The following is a 21606-nucleotide window of genomic DNA, read 5'->3' on the forward strand; positions in this document are numbered from 1 at the left end:
GCCATGCTACCGAATTGCTGTATGAGTTCTAGCAATCTTGGGGTGGAGACTTTTGGGTTTTCTATGTAGAGTATCATGTCATCGGCAAAGAGGGAGAGTTTGACATCTTCTTTGCCAATTTGAATGCCTTTAATGTCTTTTTGTTGTCTGACTGCTGAGGCTAGGACTTCCAGTACTATGTTGAATAGCAGTAGTTAGAGTGGACATCCCTGTCTTGTTCCTGATCTTAGGGGAAAGGCTCCCAGTGCTTCCCCATTGAGAATGATATTTGCTGTGGGCTTTTCGTAGATGGCTTTTAAGATGTTGAGGAATGTTCCCCCTATCCCTACACTCTGAAGAGTTTTGATCAGAAATGGATGCTGTATTTTGTCAAATGCTTTCTCTGCATCTAATGAGAGGATCATATGGTTCTTGGTTTTTCTCTTGCTGATATGATGAATCACACTGATTGTTTTACGGGTGTTGAACCAGTCTTGTGTCCCGGGGATAAATCCTACTTGGTCATGGTGAATAATTTTCTTAATGTACTGTTGGATCCTATTGGCCAGTATCTTGTTGAGAATTTTTGCATCCATGTTCATCAGGGATATTGGTCTGTAATTCTCCTTTTTGGTGGGGTCTTTGTCTGGTTTTGGAATTAAGGTGATGCTGGCCTCATAGAACGGATTTGGAAGTACTCCATCTCTTTCTATCTTTCTAAACAGCTTTAGGAGAATAGGTATGGTTTCTTCTTTAAACGTTTGATAAAATTCTCCTGGGAAGCCATCTGGCCCTGGACTCTTGTGTCTTGGGAGGTTTTTGATGACTGCTTCAATTTCCTCCCTGGTTATTGGCCTGTTAAGGTTTTCTATTTCTTCCTGTTCCAGTTTTGGTAGTTTGTGGCTTTCCAGGAATGTGTCCATTTCTTCTAGACTGCCTAATTTATTGGCGTATAGCTGTTCATAATATGTTTTTAAAATCGTTTGTATTTCCTTGGTGTTGGTAGTGATCTCTCCTTTCTCATTCATGATTTTATTAATTTGAGTCTTCTCTCTCTTCTTTTTAATAAGGATGGCTAATGGTTTATCTATCTTATTAATTCTTTCAAAGAACCAACTCCTGGTTCTGTTGATCTGTTCCACAGTTCTTCTGGTCTCGATTTCGTTGAGTTCTGCTCGAATCTTTATTAACTCTCTTCTTCTCCTGGGTGTAGGATCTATTTGCTGTTTTTTCTCTAGCTCCTTTATGTGTAAGGTTAGCTTCTGTATTTGAGTTCTTTCCATGAATATTTCTAATCATTGAGTAGAATGAGAGCAACTGTATCTACATTTCCTGCTAAACTTTCTATCTGACAACAGCTTACATTACGTTCCAAAATGTATTTGGATCAATATGCAAGTGAAAAAAAAAACAAAAACAAAACCTATTCAGTTTTCCCAGAATAACTTACCTGTAATAAAAGGTTCAAATTTATTATGTGACATCAATATAATGAAATCACTTACATCTCGATCTACTGTAGTTGCAAAGCCAATGGCTTCTTTTTGTGTACAGTTAACAGCTTTCTGAAGGGTATAAATAACTTGTTCATAAGTATGCACCTCATCATTAAACAGCATGCAATAGTAGGTATCACTCTTCTCTCTGTAGGATAAAACATTAATTATGTATTTTCTAATTGCATATTCTCTAGCTCCAGGCTGAAGTAAGAGCATACTTGATTCTAGTTCTAGGGAATGTGCTAGGTACTGGGCATATATCTGTGATCTCCATGCTCTATAACACTACCATCTGATGGGGAAGATATATACTAGACATATAATTCTAAATGAACTGGCTTGTATCAAGAAGAATACAATGCTGCAACAGGGTAAAACAGGTCTGGGACTTCAGAGAAGAACTGCCAGAGAAGTAATCTGAGACTCAAAGTCAGAATTGGCTATCAATGGTTCTCAACTGGAGGCAATTCTCCTCTGTCTCCCATAGATGACCATTTGGCAATGTCTAGAAACATTTTTTGGTGGGAGTGCCACTGGCATCTAATGGGTAAGTGCCAGGGATGCGGGTAAATATTCTACAATCCACTGGGGCTAGCTCATTTGGAAAAGCACATGACTCTTGATCTCGGGGTCATGAGCTCGAGTCTCACATTGGCTTTTACATTAGAGATTACTAAAATATAAATAAATACAAACAAACAATATTGTACAACCTACTGGACAGTCCCTATAACAAGGAATTAGTCTGGACCCAATAGCTGATCAACCCTGGGCTAGAGGAAGTCCCTGAGGTGGCAAAGCTAAGTAACTGGGAACTGGTACGCAGGGAAAAAGGTCTAGAGAGAGGCAGACATCTTAAAGACTTTTGATTTTACCATCCTACGGGCATTCAATGATTTAAAATAGGAGATACAGTCAGATTTGCCTTAAAATTCAGTTTGTTATGGTGTGGAGAATGAATTGTAAGGGGCAAGAGTAGATAGGGCAATTTAGTTAAGGAGGCCAGATTGTCAATGATGAAATCAATTAATTTGGACTAGGATAACAGTAATGGAGAGGAACAGAAGTAGAATAATTTGATGGAGAACCACGTGGACTTGAAATCTAAATGAGTATAAATGATTTAAGTTTCTGGGCAGATGGAATGCCATTTACTAGATAGGAAAAGAGTACAAGAGAAGCAAGTTACATTCCTTTCCCTTCTATAATGGTGGCCTTGAACCTATAGTGGAACGGAACAAAAAGATAAAAATAAAACTCTTCTATTCTCTAGGGTCTATATTTGGATTTTTGATCAATGGTTCCCAACTTGAAGTATAGGCACATCTATAGGCACTTTATAAATACTGTGGGTTGTTTTTTTTTTTTTTTTTTTAACAAATTGAAGGTTGTGGCTACCCTGAGTTGAGGATGCCTCTTCAATGCCATCTTTCCAACAGTATTTGCTCATGTCATGTCTCTGCATCACATTTTGGTAATTCTTGCAATACTTCTAACTTTTTCATAATTATATTTGATGATCCGTGATCAATGATCTTTGATGTTATTCTCATAATTGTTTTGGAACACCAGGAACCACATCCATTTAAGATTGCAAACTTAGGTGTAAATGTTGTATATGTTCTGACTGCTCCACTGACCAACTGTTTCCTGTCTCTCTCCCTTTCCCTGGGCCTCCAAATTCCCTGAGACACAATACTGAAAGTAGGCCAATTAATAACTCTATAGTGGTCTCTAAGTGTTCAAGTGAAAGGAAGAATCAACTGATGTGGCAAACTTTACTGTTGTCTTATTTTAAGAAACTGCCATAGCCACCCCAATCCTCAGCCACTACCACCCTGATCAATCAGCAGCCAACAACATCCAGGCAGGACCCTCCACCAGCAAAAAGATAATGACTCACTGAAATATCAGGTGATGGTTAGCATCTTCTAGCAATAAAATACATACATATTTTTAAAGATTTTATTTACTTATTCATGAGAGATAGAGAGAGAGAGAGGCAGAGACCCAGGCAGAGGGAGAAGCAGGTTCCATGCAGGGAGCCTGATATGGGACTCGATCCTGGGCCAAAGGAGGGCACTTAACCACTGAGCCACCCAGGCATCCCGAAATAAAATATTTTTAAGTTAAGGTATGTACTTTGTTTTTTATATACAATGTTATTAGACTACAGTGTGATTGTAAACATAACGTTTGTGTGTACTGGGAAACCAAAAAATTCATTTGACTTGCTTTACTACAGTTGTCTAGAAACCAACCTGCAATACCTACAATGTACACCTGCCTGTACGTGCAGATAAATTTATAAGGCACTATTTCAACATTTCCAAAAGAGTATAGTTAACACCTCACTTTATTAAAAAATATTTACCCATGCCTAATTATCTAGAGTACTCATGAAAAAGCAAAAAAGAAACCACTGATTTTCCTCAGACCCTCACTTCAATGTGTAATACGTGTAATCAACTTTAAGTATGAACAGGATTCCAACAAACTTGGTTAGACTTAAAAGTAAAAGAGAAGGTTGCTTGAGGCAAGCACATGACATGGAAAAGTGAGCCCTTAACAACGTTAAGGCCCTTAACACCCTTAACACGGTTCTTTGGTTACAAGTTTGCCATGTCCTCAATAATCTCAATGCAAATAGTAAAAATGTGAGTTACCAGGTTTATCACACAAAGAACAGAAAACTGCCTGTGCCTAAAAGACAGGGCTTAAATAAACTAACCAATGAATAGAGAGAAACCTGTACTAAGTTTATCACACATATTTAAAAACTATAAAATAAGTATTCTTGAAAACTATTTAAAAAGATAGAAAAGGTAAGTCCTATCCTAGCTGTATTAAACTTAATTTGAAGAATTAGGACCAAAATGGTTAAAACAGAGTTTGAGCAAATACGAGCACAAGGATTTGTGTAATAAATGGATTGTACTTACACTATCTCTAAATCTGCTGGCAATTCACTTTCTTTTTCCCAGGTTAGTATCTCCACTGCATATCGAAACATAATAGCAAAAATGTTGTAGGTTCTCGCTATCACATCCTCTGATAAATGGACAAGAGGATCCTGAAAGAACAGAAAAAGAAATTGCAACCATCTTAAATGCACATGAATTCTCTTTCTTGTTCTGCCTCTACCCCTCAAGATACTACTGTAAACAGCTTACTGATCTTCCAGCTTTGGCTTGTCTTTTTTTTTTTTTTTTGGCTTGTCTTTATTTTAATCTTGTACATTATATCCTACCAAATCAAGATTCCTAAAACATTTTGTTCAAAATGATCCCAATTAGTGAATCAACTGAAAAGATTCAATGGCACCCCAATGCCTAATGAATAAATTTAAAATTTTTATATATTTTTAAATTTTTAAAAAGATTTTATTCATTTATTCATGAGAGATATATAGAGAGAGGCAAAGGCACAGGCAGAGAGAGAAGCAGATTCCATGCAGGGAGCTCAATGTGGGACCTGATCCCGGGTCTCCAGGATCAAGCCTTGGGCCAAAGGCAGGCGCCAAACCGCTGAGCCACCCAGGCATCCCATAAATCTAAAATTTTAGACTGGCATTCCAAGATCATTAACACCTAACATCAAACCATTTTTATGGCTTCCTAGCCTACTAATCCCCAATTTCCAGAATAAACAAAGGAATGTTATCTAAGGACAAACAAGCAATATTTAGTTTTATAGGTATAAAGGAGAGCCTGATTTAGAGGACTTTAAAAAGGAGAAACCAGCAAGGTCAGAAAGCTGCCCCTTAATGCCATAAGAATCACTCAGGGCATGTCGTGTATGTTTGGAATAGGGAACTTTGTACCTTACACTTAACAGGGAGTAAGTCACAAAAAATCTAGGTTAACGTGAAAAAGTATTACTATAAATATACGCTAAGTTGGGATGCCTGGGTGGCTCAGCAGTTGAGCGCCGCCTTCATCTCAGGGTGTGATTCTAGAGTTCCGGGATCTAGTCCCACGTCGGGCTCCCTGCATGGAACCTGCTTCTCCCTCTGCCTGTGTCTCTGCCTCTCTCTCTCTGTGTCTCTCATGAATAAATAAATAAAATCTTAAAAAAAAAAAAATATATATATATATACACAAAGTTTATTACACCTTTTAAACAAAAGATATTATATAATTTTAACCTTAATGCTTTATCTTAAATCTAAACATACTATTTAGCTTAATGGCTAGATAGTATTACACTCATTTCTCAAACAAGAATCTAATATGAACCTCATGCTACAACAAAATAGAAATCAGAATCAAAACTCAGTTTCCTTGGTGATATTATCTAGCTATACATTCACTTTTCACAATTATGTCCCATGATACAAGACATTTAGAAAATGACAGAATTACAATAAGCAGAACTTATAAGAATGAAACAGGTCCTGAAACAGAAACAACTGCCAATTCTTAAGAATTCAAGCCAGTAGTGTTCAAACTCTGTTCTATAAAATTCCTGTTTGAATTACACATCAGTTTAAAAATATAAAATTATCTATTTTAAAATGGTAATGTAAAAATACACCCCAAAATGTGTAATATTACATATTGGGGGATCACCAACTAGTAATTTTGCTATTGGCCTACATTGGCCTAGTTTGGGGCAGGGCTAGGAATACAGATTCTTCTGCTGTCTTTGTACACATACTAACTTCTTGAAAAATGGTCACTGACTAGAAATAATTATTTCTGGGGACCCCTGGGTGGCATAGTCAGTTAAGTATCTGACTCTTGATTTCAGCTCAGGTCATGATCTCAGGGTCATGAGATTGCATCCTCCCCACCCATCAGGCTCCATGCTCACTGTGGAGTCTGCTTAAGATTCTCACTCTCTTCCCTGCACTCCCCTCACTGGCTCACATGTGTACTCTCTTAAAAAAAATTATTTCTTCTCTATTTCTCTCTCTCTCTCTCATGGATAAATAAAATCTTTTAAAAAATTATTTCTGCAGTGAAAGGATGCTAGGCTGTGCAAGTCTACTCATATGTACAATGGTAAACTAAATGCTAAGAAAGATTTCTCAAAGTGCTCTTATGATAGTGTCAGAATTTGCAAATAAATGATCATCTCATCCTATATTATATTATCAATTATGATTAATAATTGTAGTTTTGATTACATTTATAGACTGCAAACCTTTGTCAGTCAACCGCATGTTACTCTTCTTTCAAATTAGAATAATATACGGCATATTACTAAAAAGTTATGTGTTTATGTTAGAAGGCGGTAGGAATTATGGATAACTAGTTTTTTATGTGATACACTTCTGTTTGAATTTATGTAAGCATATATTGTATTACACTATTTTAACCATTGTCATATGCAAATAAGGACTTTCTCCATACTGCCCAACTAGTTTATTACTAGAAACTAATGACATCAAAACCTCACTTATAAGTTGACTGTCTAGCAAGTAACTAATACACATTTCCACTTATAAAAGATAAATTTATTAATGCCACTTGTAGTATCCATTGACAGATGGATAAAGAAGCTGTGGCATATATACACAATGAAATAAAACTCAGCCATAAAAAAAGAATAAATCTTGCAATTTGCAACAATATGTATGAATCTACAGAGTATACTGTTATGTGAAATAAGTCAGAGAAAGTAAATACCATATGATTTTACTCATATGTGGAATTTAAGAAACAAATGAACAAAGAAAAAGAGAGATAAAAAAAGACACTTAAATATAGGAAATCAAACTGATGTTCACCAGAGGGGAGGTGGGGGGGATGGTTGAAACAGGTGAAGTGGATTAAGAGTATACTTATCCTGATGAGCAGTGAGTAAGGATTGAAACGGTATATCGCACACTTGAATCTAATATAACACTGTATGCTAATTATGCTGGAATTTAAAAATACCACTTTTATCTGTTTTATTACTGGGGTTTTAAAATTGTAATTTTATTTAAAAAAATTCCACTGCTGAAAATTATTTTAAAAATCAGTGCAATGTAGTAGCATCATCAACAATGGCCAAATTATGTAAAAAGCCCAAATGTCTACTGACTGCTAACTGATGAATGAAGATGTGATGTGTATGTATGTGTATATATACACACACACACCATGGAGTATTATTCAGCCATAAAAAAAGAATGAAATCTTGCAGTTTCCAACAATGTGAATGGAGCTAGAGTATTATGCTAAGCGAAATAAGTTAGAGAAAGACAAATACCATATGATTTCACTCATCTGTGGAATTTTTTTTTAAAGATTTTATTTATTCATGAGAAACAGAGAGAGAGAGGGAAGAGAGAGAGAGAGAGGGTAGAGACACAAGCAGAGGGAAAAGCAGGCTCCATGCAGGGAGCCCGACATGGGATTTGATCCCAAGACTCCAGGATCATGTCCTGGGCCAAATGTGGTGCTAAACTGCTGAGCCACCCAGGCTGCCCTCATCTGTGGCATTTAAGAAACAAAGAAATACAGGGGGAAAAGTGGCAAACCAAGAAATGGACTCTTAAATGCAGAACAAACTGATGGTTACTGGAGGGGAAGTGGGTGAGGGGATGGGATAAGTAGGTGACAGGGATTAAGGGGTGAACTTTTTGTGATGAGTAATGGGTGTTGTATGTAAGTGATGAATCACTAAAATCTACACTTGAAGCTAATATTACACTGTATGTTAGATGAAAATTTGGAGAAAAAAATAAAATTAGTGCAATGTACTGTTAAAGAGTTCCATTACTGGACCATTAAGACACTATGGGCAAGGAGGACACTTTGGGAAGTTTTTTAATCTCTCTAAAACTCAAGCTTCTGCAGCTACAAAATATTCATAATAGCAGTATTTACCTTATAAGGCTGTTCTGAGAATTAAATGAAGTAAACAAAATATAGTACTTAGCATAATACTTAGCTATTAATGATCAAAAATCTGCATTCGAGATGAAAACAGCATTAAATGAAAATTTCAGATTAAAAAAAAGTCTTCACTGAGGTTGTTCATTCAGTACATTTGTTACTAAATTAAATTTCATTCCAAAATGGATTTATAGCAACTTAAGAATATATCCAATATAATGAGTATTAAAAATAGATGTACAAAGTGGGCAAAACCAGAATAAAGGTAGGAAGATAAAGTGAAATCAAGATAATATCTGTTTATTTTAAAGACAGGCACTGTTTCTAAACATTTGACTCTGTTTTCCAGAAGCTCCAACAAAAGGAAACACAATTTGTTACCAGACTCATACCAAGAGAAACGTAACATTTCCTAAGGCAGAGACCTAAGAGAAAATTTCTTATAGTTCCTATGAAGATTATGAAAGAGGACACTCCAGCCCAAAGGGCCGATTTGGAAACATTGGCTGGGTACTTACTGTTGTCACAATGATGGGAGATGCTATTACCATTTAGTGAGTGGGAAGTAGGTATAATAAACACAATGCTTCTGAGAGTAAATACCTGGGGTCATCCAACTCTTTCTGTGAAGAGTCAGATACTAAGTCTTTTAGTTTTTGTAGACCACATAGGGTCTTTGTTGTAGCTATTCAATTTTGCTGTTGTAGTAGAAAAGCAATTTTGGACAGTAACACAACTAAGCATAGCTGTGTTACAATAAAATTTTGTTTATAGACACCAAAATTTGAATTTCCTTTCATTTTCACATGCCACAGATACCATTCTATTGATTTTTTTCCAAGTATTTAAAAATATAAAAACAACCATTTTTAGCTTATGGTGGTGCCAGTAACAAGTTGAAGATCTGGCCTAGGGGGCCACAGTTTGCTGATTCCTGGCCTATACAATAAAAAAAAAGTTCCATCCTAAATGCCAAGAGTTGAGAAGACCTATGGAACTGCTAAACATTATCCCTACAGAATTATATTATGAAGTTTTTCTCAACTTTTTCTTAAGATGCAGCACAGATGTAAAACAAAAAAAATTACATTCAATAAAAATAATTCTAAAAAAAAGTACATTGCAAATATTATACAACTTTCTTCCATTTCAATCATAAAATATAAAAAACCTAGGTATATGTACAAATTTAGTGAGTAGGGGCCAGGAAGGCTAAGTATAGTGCTATTTTAAAAATAGCTTCTCTTACATTCTTATCCTTGAGGACTTCATTTCTCTTAACTGAGTTCTTAAACGGGAATTATATGGCAGTCTGGAGGTTTTGTTTTCTGTTAAGCTGCTGCAGTATGCACTCTCCAGGTAGGACCATATAATTTCACTCAGGCAGGTGATCTTGCTAACCTCTTTCTAAAATTCAGGAAATTAACTCAAGCACGCTCTCTTTGATAGCTACCCCACTAATGTACAAGAATAAAGTCAACAGAATCACTACAAGCAAATTTTCTTAGAAAATTACTTAAGTCTACTCTAAAACGAAGATAAAAAGATAACAAAGTCCTAAGGTTTTTCTTTTCAAATAATTTATTGAGGTGAAATTCACAAAACATAAACTAAACCATTTTAAAATAAACTACTTGGTGGTATCTGGTACATTCATAATGTTGTATCACTATTACCTCTATACAATTCCAAAACATTTCTATTATTTTAAAGTAAAACCCCTTAACTATTAAGCAGTTTCTCCCCATTCTCCCTTCCCCCCGCCCTTAGCAATCACTAGTATGCGCTCTGCATACTATTACCTATTCTGGGTATTTTATATAAATGGAATTATACAAAATGTGATCTTTTATGTCTGGCTTCTTTTACTTAGCATGCTTTATAGGTCCATCCAAGTTGTTCCATGTATCAGTATTTCATTCCTTTTTATGTCTGAGTAACACTACATTGTATCTATATACCACAATTCATTTATCTATTCATCCACTGATAGCCATTATGGCTGATACTTATTTGATTACTTGTTTTCAGATCTTTTGGGTATATACCTAAGAGTGAAATTACAGGCTCATATGGCAATTCTACGTTTAATTTTTGTAGAAATAGTCAAATTGTTCCATAGCACTGAATCATTTTGCATCTCATTTAGCAATGTACAAGGGCTCCAATTTTTCTATATCCTCATCAACACACACATTCCTTCTTTCTGATTATAGCCATTTTAGTGGGTGTAAAAGTGGTTTCAATATTGCTGAACATGTTTTCATGTTTGTTGGTCTTTGTATTATATCTTCTTTGGAGATATTATGTCTATTCAAGTCCTCTTGTTTGTGGCATTGTTGTTGACTTGTTTTTTAATAGCGTTGTTTGTGGCATTGTTGTTGAGTTGTAAGACACATATTCTGGATCCTAGGCCCTTGTCAGATATGTTAAGTCCCCCCTTATCCACTGCTTCAGTCACATCCAGGGCAATTGCAGACTGGAAGCTGACAGTCCTTCTTCTGATGTATGCTCAAAAGATCAACAGTAGCCTAACATTATGTCACAATGCCTATGGCATTCACCTCACTTCATCTCATCAAAGTAGGTATTTTATCATCTCAGTACAATATGAGAACAAATAAGTGAGTGCACATTCACCTAAATTTTATTATAATATGTTGTTATAATTGTCCTATTTTATTACCAGTTATTGTTCATTTCTTGCTGTGCCTAATTTATAAATTAAATTTTATAAGTATGCATGTAAAAAAAAACAAAAAAACAACAGTATATGTAGAGTTGGGTACCATCCATGATTTCAGGCAACAATAGGGGGTCTTGGAACACATCTTCCATGGATAAGGTGGTACTACCGTATGTGATTTGCAAATGTTTTCTCCCATTTTACACCAGTTTTTAATTTTTTAAAAAACACAGATCTTTTTTTTTTTTAAAGATTTTTATTTATTTATTAATGAGAGAGAGAGCGAGCGAGAGCGGCAGAGACATAGGCAGAGGGAGAAACAGGCTCCATGCGGGGAGCCCGATGCGGGACTCGATCCCGGATCTCCAGGATCAGGCCCTGGGCTGAAGGCGGTGTTAAACCGTTGGGCCACTCAGGCTGCCCCCTTTTTTTTTTGTTTAAAGATCTTAAAAATTTATTTATTAGTGAGAGAGAGAGAGAGAGAGGGAGAGAAAAACACAGCTCTTTTTGTCAAGTATATCCTTGTCTTATTTTGTATTTTTACAAACAGAACTCCAATACAATAAATAAAAGAGAGAAGAACAGAGCTCCTCCAATAGAAGAAGAGGAGAAAACTGAAACCCTAATTACTGGGCATTTATCTGCTGCAAATCCTAAAATACTTACACAAAGCAAATGAAACACAAGATATGTTTTCCATAGTACTCAATCATTTCACAAAAATTTTAAACTGTCCTAAACACAGTGGAACACAGTCTAAAAGAACTGTCCTACACCATAAAGTCTTGGTCAAATATTCGAGACCTGCAAGGTTGTGTACCAGGAAGTACTATTAATGTTCACTTGTCCCAAATCTATATTAGACCTACTAACAATGCATAAGTACTTTGAATGCACCTACCTCTCTGCTATTTAAAAATAAAATCTGGGCAGCCCCAGTGGCTCAGCGGTTTAGTGCTGCCTTCAGCCTGGGGTGTGATCCTGGAGACCCAAGATCGAGTCCCACATCGGGCTCCCTGCGTGGAGCCTGCTTCTCCCTCTGCCTGTGTCTCTGCCTGTCTCTCTCTGTCTCTCTCTCATGAATGAATAAATAAAATCTTTAAAAAAATAAAAAAATAAAAAAAATAAAATAAAAATAAAATCTGAAATAAGGATCTTAAACATCAAATTGTCAGAAACAGTAGCAGAGATTTACATATTTATTGAGTCTACTACATCATTTAAATATCATTTAGAGAAATGCAAAATCAACAATTTAAAAAAGCACATAGTTACAGCTGGAGTAACTAGAATTTGTACTGAGCTACTGTCTTTATACTTGGTCCTATCACATATCAATGACACTGCTATGCCAGATGGTGATTAGGATTGGCTACCGTATACTTACAGAGCAGTATCTAGGCTCACAAAATCTTAGTCACAACACAAATACACAAAAGCCAACCAAGTTAACTAATTGCTACAAATAGTAAAAATAATCCTTCAAAGATAAACGAGGACTAAAACTTCAAATAATAAATCCAAATTAAATTAAACCTGCAGAATTTCAAGTGAGTACTACCAACAATGGTATGGCATCTATAAAATGCAAAAAAACTTTCAAAGCAGATTTGGTCACTGGTAATAGTGACAAATATTTTGCTTATCCATTTCTCATAACCTAATTCCTATATCTGAAAGTGTTTCAAACTCATGGTTAAAACAGTATTTCCTTAAAAACAACTTTGTGAAAATGTCTTTACCTCTTCTTCCTCAATTTCAGAAGTGTTAAGTTCATGTTTTTGACAGTAAGGACCCTCTTTCCAAGCTTCAGTATCACCACAGTCACAGAAACCTCCACCTCCTGATGTTGTCATCTTGAAAAAAAATTGTAAAGTATCTTGTCAATAAGTATTTACTGAGGGCTATAAGATTATAAATAAGAATATCAAGTGCTCAGGAAATAACATTGCTAAAGTGTTTAATTTCTTTGGAGGAGTAAAATTATATAAATGCCAAACCTCTCAATGTTTCAAAGCTTAAATAAGCCTAAGCTAATTTAAACAATTTTGAAATAAGCTACTTTGTAATGTCTAATAAACTACAGTTATTTTAAAGAGGTAAAATGTGTCCACTTATATGACATATGACTTCCTTATTAGGAAAATCATGAGGGTTTCCCTGCTGAGTTTTGGTATAATGTTGATATCAATGCCACCAGGTTATAGCACTCTAATGTAATATAACAGATTTGTTATAAAGATTCCTATAGCTGCTTTCCCCCAGGAGAGTCTAATGAGAGTGCTACATCTACATTAGAGAAAGTGACCAACAGAAACTACAGAAATAGTTTGTTTTTCTTTTCTAACATCCCCTAAATAGCATTCTTTGACAAGGAAAGAAGCTCAGGAAATATAAATGTAAGACTGTCAGGTGAGAAAAAGTTTTCACCACCTGCAGGATTCATGAATTATTCATACATTAAGATATGGCAATGACTCAAGGAAGCTGGCAAGACAGAACTTATTTAATTATTGGAAATTCTGCTTTAAAAAAAATACTGTGAAAGAGTGTTTAGCAGTGTGTATTTGATGCAAATTTTAGAATGAACCCTATACATTCTGCTCCCCAAAAGTTATTTGTATGTTAGATATCAAAATATAACTAATGTAAACCTACAAATGACAGTTATTCCCAAGGGCTGCAAGGATATAGGTCAACAAACATGGGCAGGCAGCCATTTGGAAAATGATAACCCTACAACTTTTGTGCTTCTTATGGTTACCTAAGACAGGTAGAGCAGCTTAAAGGAAACCAGGATTCTTTTACTGATTTATGAAAATAAAGGGAACATACAAAAATCAAAGGGGTCCAATTTTGTAGCTGTTTTAGTTCATTATCATCAATACTCGAGTAGAATGAAGAAAAACAGGAGGAAAGTCCTGAGCCAACAGGCCTCCTAAATTAATAATAAGATTGAAATTTCCCTATGATTTCATTTGAGATTAGGGTGCAAAGTTCCAGGTACTAACATTTCCCTAACTTTTGAATGTTCAAGGCTTTTTCTTCAATTTCCAGTAGAAGAACCAACCAGGACAATAATCCACCTTTGTATCCTTGATTTAAAAGTAAATATACCTGATTCTTGGAAAAGTACGGACTGCATTATAGTAGTAGAAAAATAATAAAATTGGTGGGTCTCATATTCTGGGGTTGATCCCTCTCCTACTATGTAGATGTTTCTTTAATATTAAGAAATGACAAATCTTCTGTAGAAGATGACCAACTGAGTTATTTCTTAAATGTATAATCCTGACACTTTTCCTTACTCTTTTTTTCCGCGTCCTTCCCTTCAGAATCTCCCTCCCACTTTTATCTCTCACCTTTTCCTCTAATTTTTGATAACCTTTTGCATAAACCTAGAATTACTGAAATAATAAACATAAGGAAGTAACAAACTAGTTGAAAACCAACATGCAGGAACTGGTATCTGTGAGGTCTTTCCTAAACCATGTGTTCAAGAAGTCTGGATTCATGATTTATTCCTACCCTGCTGGTAACATATGTTTAAGTGTTTATTTTTTTATTTTATTTTATTTTTTATTTTATTATTTTTTTGTTTAAGTGTTTAAATAACACATTTCTTAAACCACTATCCTCCATTTTAGTGTTAAATCCTGGAATTTAAAAAAGGCAGAAAATATATCTAACATAAAATTTAATAGTGGGTATGATTATTATCTGGACATTACTAACCCTATATCGATGGTCTCTGTGAATACTTCCCAAAAAGCACTCCATGCATAAAACACAAGTTGGATCAACTGCACAGTCTCTGTAAAGTTAAAGAAAAAAAAAATCAGAGTGTCAGAAAATAACTGTGTATTTCACAACATAATATTTCACCCGGAATACATCCAAGAAGAGCCAGAACAGTGAACTGCCTTGGTGTGAGAAGAAAGGAAATAATATTCCCAAAGATCTGTCAGATCTTTGAGCAATGAAGTCAGCTTAAGAACCTGCTCCTCTCCCCCACCCCCAAAAAAAAGAACCTGCTTCTCATACCACTGGATGTGTATATCTTATACTAGATTTGCGGAAATCACATTTTCATTTGATTTCAGTTGTTTCATTTACTTTCATCATAATGCCAATTCGATACATTTACAGATCATATCTTAAACAAGAGAATTCCTATACTTCCATGAAATGAAATGGTGAGTTACAAAAATCTTTAAATTTCCACTTATCTTAGTTACTGTAACCTCATAAGCAACTATTCTTCTGTGCTTATTCCTGCATGCCATCTAGGTATGTTCTTACAAAATGTTTTTGAGTGCATGTATTTTTAATGAATGTAAATCTTACTGTGTCATATATTACATTTTGTTACTTTTTCACTTCTGTAACATAATCCATTCATTTTGTATGTATACATCTGATTTGCTTCTAATCGCTATGTAATATGCTATGGCATGTATCCAAAATATTTTCTCTCTTCTCCCTGCACTGGACACCTGAATTATCTCCAATGCCTTTCTACCTATATAATGCTGTAATAAACACAGTGTAAATGTTCTCTTACAGATGTGTCTGAGACTTTCTTTGACATATAAACTGAAGAGCAGAATTGTTGGGTCATATACATGTCAACTTCTCAATCTGAATGCCATGCTACTGTCCAGAGGGGCTACATATCCCCCACCAGTTTATGAGGGTTTGTATAGCTCAGCATTTTCATTGCATTTGGTTTTACCTATTTTTTTTTTAAGATTTTATTTATTTATTCATGAGAGAGACAGAGTGTCAGAGACATAGGCAGAAGGAGAAGCAGGCTCCCACAGGGAGCCTGATGCGGGACTCAATGCCAGGACCCCAGGATCACAACCTGAGCCCAAGGCAGACGCTCAACCACTGAGCCACCCAGGCGCCCCTATCTAGTTTTCTAATATGTGCAAGGCTAACATATTTGAAATGATATCTTATTATTTTAATTTGCATGTCTCTGATTGCTAATATGTTTATTCAACTCTTCATATGCTTATTGCTTTTGGGTTTCCTCTTCTATAAATTGTCTTTGCCCATTTTCCTGCTAGGATTGCTTTATCTTATTTGCACAATCTAATCTAGTGGATATAATCACTTTGCAATATTAAACATTGCAAATATTGTCTCCCATTTGTCACCTGTATATTAATTTTATGTTTGGGGTCCTTTGTTAAATAGAACTGCCTATTTTGATGCAATTAAATTCACACAAACACACACGCAATTGGTTTGTATTTTAAGGTTTTAAGAAGTTCTTTCCCCAAAATCAGGTCACAAAAATACTCTTCACTTTCTTCTATTAATCTTCTGGTTTTATCTTCCACATTTAGGTGGAGTAGAATATAGTTGTATATGATGTAGAATATAGTAAAATATAGTTTTGTTTCTCAAATATACACTGAACTATTTTTTTCCAACACCATCTACTAAATGATCTAACTTTTATCTACTGGTTGTGGTATCATCTTTGTAAAATATTAAGTTCCTACATCTCCTTGGGTCTAAGCTGTCTAATATGTGTGAGTGATCTATTTGTTCTTACACCATACCACACTATGTTACTATGGCTTTGTAGTATATCTTAATATCTGGCAGGTTAAGTTCCCTTTTATTCTCTTTTTAAAAAATGTTGACTAAGCTATTCACAAACTCTTCTTTATTCGTCCACACATCACTTAGGATAAGTGTACAGAGTCTCTAAAAAATATCCAGCTGAAATTTTGACAGAGATTACTTAGAATTTATTGATAAATTTCAGGAGTAGGAACATTGTCATAAGAGTAAATTATCATGTCCATGATTATTTCTTAAGTCTTCTACTGAAGTTATAAAGTCTTCTTCATATGAATCCTTTATATTCTTGATTAGATTAATAAAGATGTACTCCCTAGATTTTATTTTAAATGATACATATTTAAAAAAAATCTTTATCTAGTTGCCTAAGGATGATGAAAAGAAATAACATTGATTTTTAGTATCTTTGATTAACCAAGGCAGTTCTAATAGTTTGTTGAATTATTTTTCTTCCCAGGTAAATGAATACATAGTCTGCATGTAATGACAATTTTATCTCTTTCCTTACCATATTTACACCTTTTTATTTTTCTTCCTTTATACTGTTGACAAGGACCTCCAGTGATATATTAAACAGCAGCAAGAGTAGGCATCCCCACCTTGTTTTAGATATTAAAGAAAAACATATCTAAAAGTTCTCCATTAGTATTATATTCACAGGTTTACTGATAAAGTGTTTTTCTAGAAAAAAAAATTAAGCATAATATCGTGCCTTTCCTATATAAACTGCACCTCAAGCTAATCAAAGGACTGAGGAGGGACTGTGTTTCTTTTATAAAAGACAAGCTAATAAAGAAAGAAATGATCAGTTAGAATATTTTGCTACCTCCTAATAAAATAATGATCAACAAGCATCGGTGACTGCTAAAATACTGGATAAAAAGGTTAATGAAGACCTTTTTAATGGTTGCATCTGCATGGTACCTAAACCCACTGATCATCTTAACAAACAAACAAAAAAACAGAGAAGCATCATGGGCTTCCTGACATGAAGAATTAAGAAGTTACACATCAATATTTATAAAGTATAAACATAATAATTCAATTATACCTAACTACCTGTTTAGAAGAAACACAGGGAGAAACATGTTAAGCAACACCATGGGGACACAGTAAACAAATCCAGACTGTGGAAAATTCCACAGGACAAATGATCTGGTTTCTTAGCAATATAAATGGAAAAAAGAAGAAAAAAAAAAAAAGAGGGAGAGGAGCTATTATAGATTAAAAGAAAAAATGAGGAATAACAGCCAAATGCAATGTGTGGACTTTGAATTCACATGTATGAGTCAATCAGTACAATTCCATTCAGGCTAGATATTAGATAATGTTAAGGAATTAGTGTTATTTTTTTAGGATGTTAATGGTTGTAGAGGGGGAAAAAAGCTGTATTATGAGTAAAAAGGCATACTGCCTAGAATTTGCTTTATTTTTTTTTAAAGATTTATTTTTATTTATTTGTGATAGACAGAGAGAGAGAGAGAGGCAGAGACACAGGCAGAGGGAGAAGCAGGCTCCATGCCGGGAGCCCGACGCGGGACTCGATCCCGGGACTTCAGGATCATGCCCTAGGCCAAAGGGAGGCGCGAAACCGCTGAGCCACCCAGAGATCCCTTGGAATTTGCTTTAAAATAACCTGATGGGCACTTGGGTGGCTCACTTGGCTAAGCATCAGACTCGATTTTGGTTGAGGTCATGATCTCAGGATCATGAGATTGAGCCCCTGACCCTTTGTGTTAGGACCTGTAGAGGGCATGGAGCCTGCTTAAGATTTTCTCTTCTCCCCCTCTGTCACCCCCAGCTATCGCTCTTAAGAAAAGTAATCTGGCAGGGCAAGAAAAAAAGTGTGTATGTGTATGAGTATACATAAAAAGAATTGCCATAGGGCAGCCTGGATGGCTCAGTGGTTTAGTGCCGCCTTTGGCCCAGGGCCTGATCCTGGAGTCCCAGGATCCAGTCCCAAGTCAGGCACCCTGCATGGAGCCTGCTCTCCCTCTGCCTGTGTCTCTACCTCTCTCTCTGTGTCTCTCATGAATAAATAAATAAAATCTTAAGAAATATATATTTTAAAAAAACTTAAAAAAATAGCGTTGCCATATATTGCTAATTGCTGAAGCTGAGCAATGAGTACATGTCAGATCTTTTATACCCTTCACCCTATTTTTAATGTTTGAAGATGTCCATAACAAAGTTTTTAAAAATCTAACACCCAAATATTCAGTAGTCTGCTAAGAATTTATATCATAAACAATTGTTGAAATTTATAAAATGCTTTCCAGAATCAACTCAGAAAAACATAGTTTTCTTCTCTATTAAAATGGTGAATTACAGTAATAATTGTTTTATTTATTTATTTATTTTTAATAATTGTTTTAAAGATGAACTATTTAGATTCCTCAACTAAGCTCCATTTGATTATGATGCATCACTTTTAGTATATCCTTGGATTCAGACAGCTAATATTTTATTTAGGATTCTTTCAGCTATTATTAATAAAAGAAATGGCTCTAGAATCTCTTAAATTTATCAGGGATTAAAAACAAGATTAGGGCAGCCCCAGTGGCGCAGCAGTTTAGCGCCATCTGCTGCCCGGAGCGTGATCCTGGAGACCCTGGATAGAGTCCCACGTTGGGCTCCCTGCATGGAGCCTGCTTCTTCCTCTGCCTGTGTCTCTGCCTCTCTCTCTCTCTCTCTGTGTCTCTATGAATAAATAAATAAAATCTTAAAAAAAAAAAGATTATATTAGCCTCATAAAGAGTTATAGCAGTTTCTTTTTTTTTTAAAGATTTTAAAATTTTATTTATTTATAGAGACACAGGGAGAGAGAGAGAGAGAGAGGCAGAGACACAGGCAGAGGGAGAAGCAGGCTCCATGCACCGGAAGCCTGACGTGGGACTCGATCCTGAGTCTCCAGGATCACACCCCGGGCTGCAAGTGGCGCTAAACCGCTAAGCCACCAGGGTTGTCCAGTTTCTTTTTTTTTTTTTTTTTAAGATTTTATTTATTTATTCATGAGAGACACACAGAGAGAGGCAGAGACATAGGCAGAGGGAGAAGCAGGGTCCCTAATGGGAGTCCGATGTGGGACTCAATCCCAGGACCCCAGGATCACGATCTGAACCAAAGGCAGATGCTCAATCACTGAGTCACCCAGGCATCCCAATTTTTTCCATTTTCTATAGTAAATTGTGTAAAAGAGGAATTAATTTTCCTTTGAAATTTGGTTGACCTAAAAAAAAAAAAAAAAAAAAAAAAGAAATTTGGTTGAACTCACCTATAGTCATCCAGGTATGGGATTTGTGGAAGGGAAGATCTTTAATTACCATTCCAGTACTGTACTGTTTTCCATACTGTATTCAAGCTACCTAGCACTTTTCTATAAATTTATCCATTTCACCTAAGTTTGTGAATTTTTTTAGTTGTTCATAATACTCATATTTCAAAGGCTGCCAAAGTTTTAGCATCTCCATAGTTTTTTTTTTTTTTTTTAGGGTACCTCTAGACTAAAAGAAACAATTATTCTGTTTATTAGATAGACTCAAACAACTCAGGACCTTTGAACACCTAACCATTTTTTAACACTTAGAATCAAATTGGATACTGCTACCTTCACTGCTTATTCCATAAAATATCTGCTTTTCAATCACAACAATGCTGATGACCTAGCTTTGCAAGACATGGTATCATCAAAAGGAATGCAGTGTGTTTCTCAATTTTCATTTTGAATTTTATGTATCTGCATGTTCTTTTCCTTATTCAGTCTTGCAAAAAAATTCCAAAGAGTCAGTATATCTCAGCTTTTTACTTTTATTTTCTGATCTTTAATTTCTTTCTCCTTTGAGTGTGCTCAAGTGTTCTTCATCTAACCTACTGGGCTGAATGTTTACCTTGTTTATTTTTTTTATCTTTGAAATAATTTTACTCCTAGGAAAGAGGCAAAAATAGTAGAGAGTTCCTTTATACCCTAATCAAACTTTTCTTCATGTTAACAATAATACAAGGAAATTAATATCAGCACAATTTATTAACTACAGCCCTTATTCAAAAGTCGTCAATTTTCCCACTATGGTTCCTTTTTCTCTTTCAGGATGCAAGATCCCACATTACATTAGACATCACGTCTTCAAAGTCTCCTCCAAATTCTAACAGTTCCTCAGTCTTTTCTTAAATTTTGTGACCACAACTTTTTGAAGAGTACTGGTTACTCATTTTGTAGAGGTCCCACAATTTGGGTTTTTTTTGACATGCTCATGATTAGACTGAGTTATACATTTTTGGTAAGAAAGAATACTACAGAAGTGATGCTCTGCCCTCAATACATCATAACAGGGGGAACATGATGCTGATCAGATATGCCAGAGTACTGGTGACAATAATTTTACTTTGTTAAGATGGTATCTACCAGACTCCTACACTATAAATATGCTCTTGTACCTTTTATAATTAAATATATTTGGGGAAATATTTGAGACTATTCAAATATCCTCCTATTTCTCAGTCATCTACTAGTTTTAGCATCTACCGATGGATCTTGTCTACAGTTACCACTGTGTTATTTGCCTAATGGTAACTTTCCATATCCTGCATTCCTGTCTGATTTATTTTATTTTTTATTTTTAAAGATTTTATTTATTTATTCATGAGAGACACACACATAGAGAGACAGGCAGAGACACAGGCAGAGGGAGAAGCAGGCTCCATGCAGGGAGCTTGACATGGGACTCGATCCTGGGTCTCCAGGATCACGCCCTGGGCTAAAAGCGGCGCTAAACCACTGAGCCACCAGGGCTGCCCCTCCTGTCTGATTTATTAAGTGGAATTTTTCAGTTGGGAAAACTATGAAAACATCCCTTCTCTCTCATTTATTCAAATACATCAGTGTGGACTCATGAATATTTTATTTTATGGGTTAGAATTTAATCCAATCATTATTTTATTGTTCAAACTGTTTCACCTGTGGCCACTGGAAGCTCTTTCAAGTTGGCTCCTGTGCCCTTTCAACATGCCCCTT

The 21606-nt window shown here is 35.4% G+C and overlaps 1 protein-coding gene across 7 annotated transcripts in view; it reads right to left on the reverse strand.

Annotated features, from left to right (window-relative positions):
* The window catches only part of UBR2 (ubiquitin protein ligase E3 component n-recognin 2), a 129661-nt gene that overhangs the window by 72407 nt on the left and 35648 nt on the right, over positions 1-21606 (reverse strand). For 6 of the 7 annotated variants that reach the window (XM_072832986.1, XM_072832984.1, XM_072832985.1 and 3 more), the window contains 4 exons: positions 14730-14808; positions 12737-12850; positions 4421-4551; positions 1485-1623 (listed from right to left, as the gene is read on the reverse strand). In XM_072832986.1, coding sequence (XP_072689087.1) covers positions 1485-1623; positions 4421-4551; positions 12737-12850; positions 14730-14808 — 463 coding nt within the window. The remainder of the gene's footprint in view (positions 1-1484; positions 1624-4420; positions 4552-12736; positions 12851-14729; positions 14809-21606) is intronic. The other variant, XM_072832989.1, reaches the window with a different exon arrangement.

This window comes from Canis lupus, chromosome 7, assembly GCF_048164855.1.
Source record: "Canis lupus baileyi chromosome 7, mCanLup2.hap1, whole genome shotgun sequence".
In the NCBI taxonomy this organism is placed as follows: domain Eukaryota; kingdom Metazoa; phylum Chordata; class Mammalia; order Carnivora; family Canidae; genus Canis; species Canis lupus.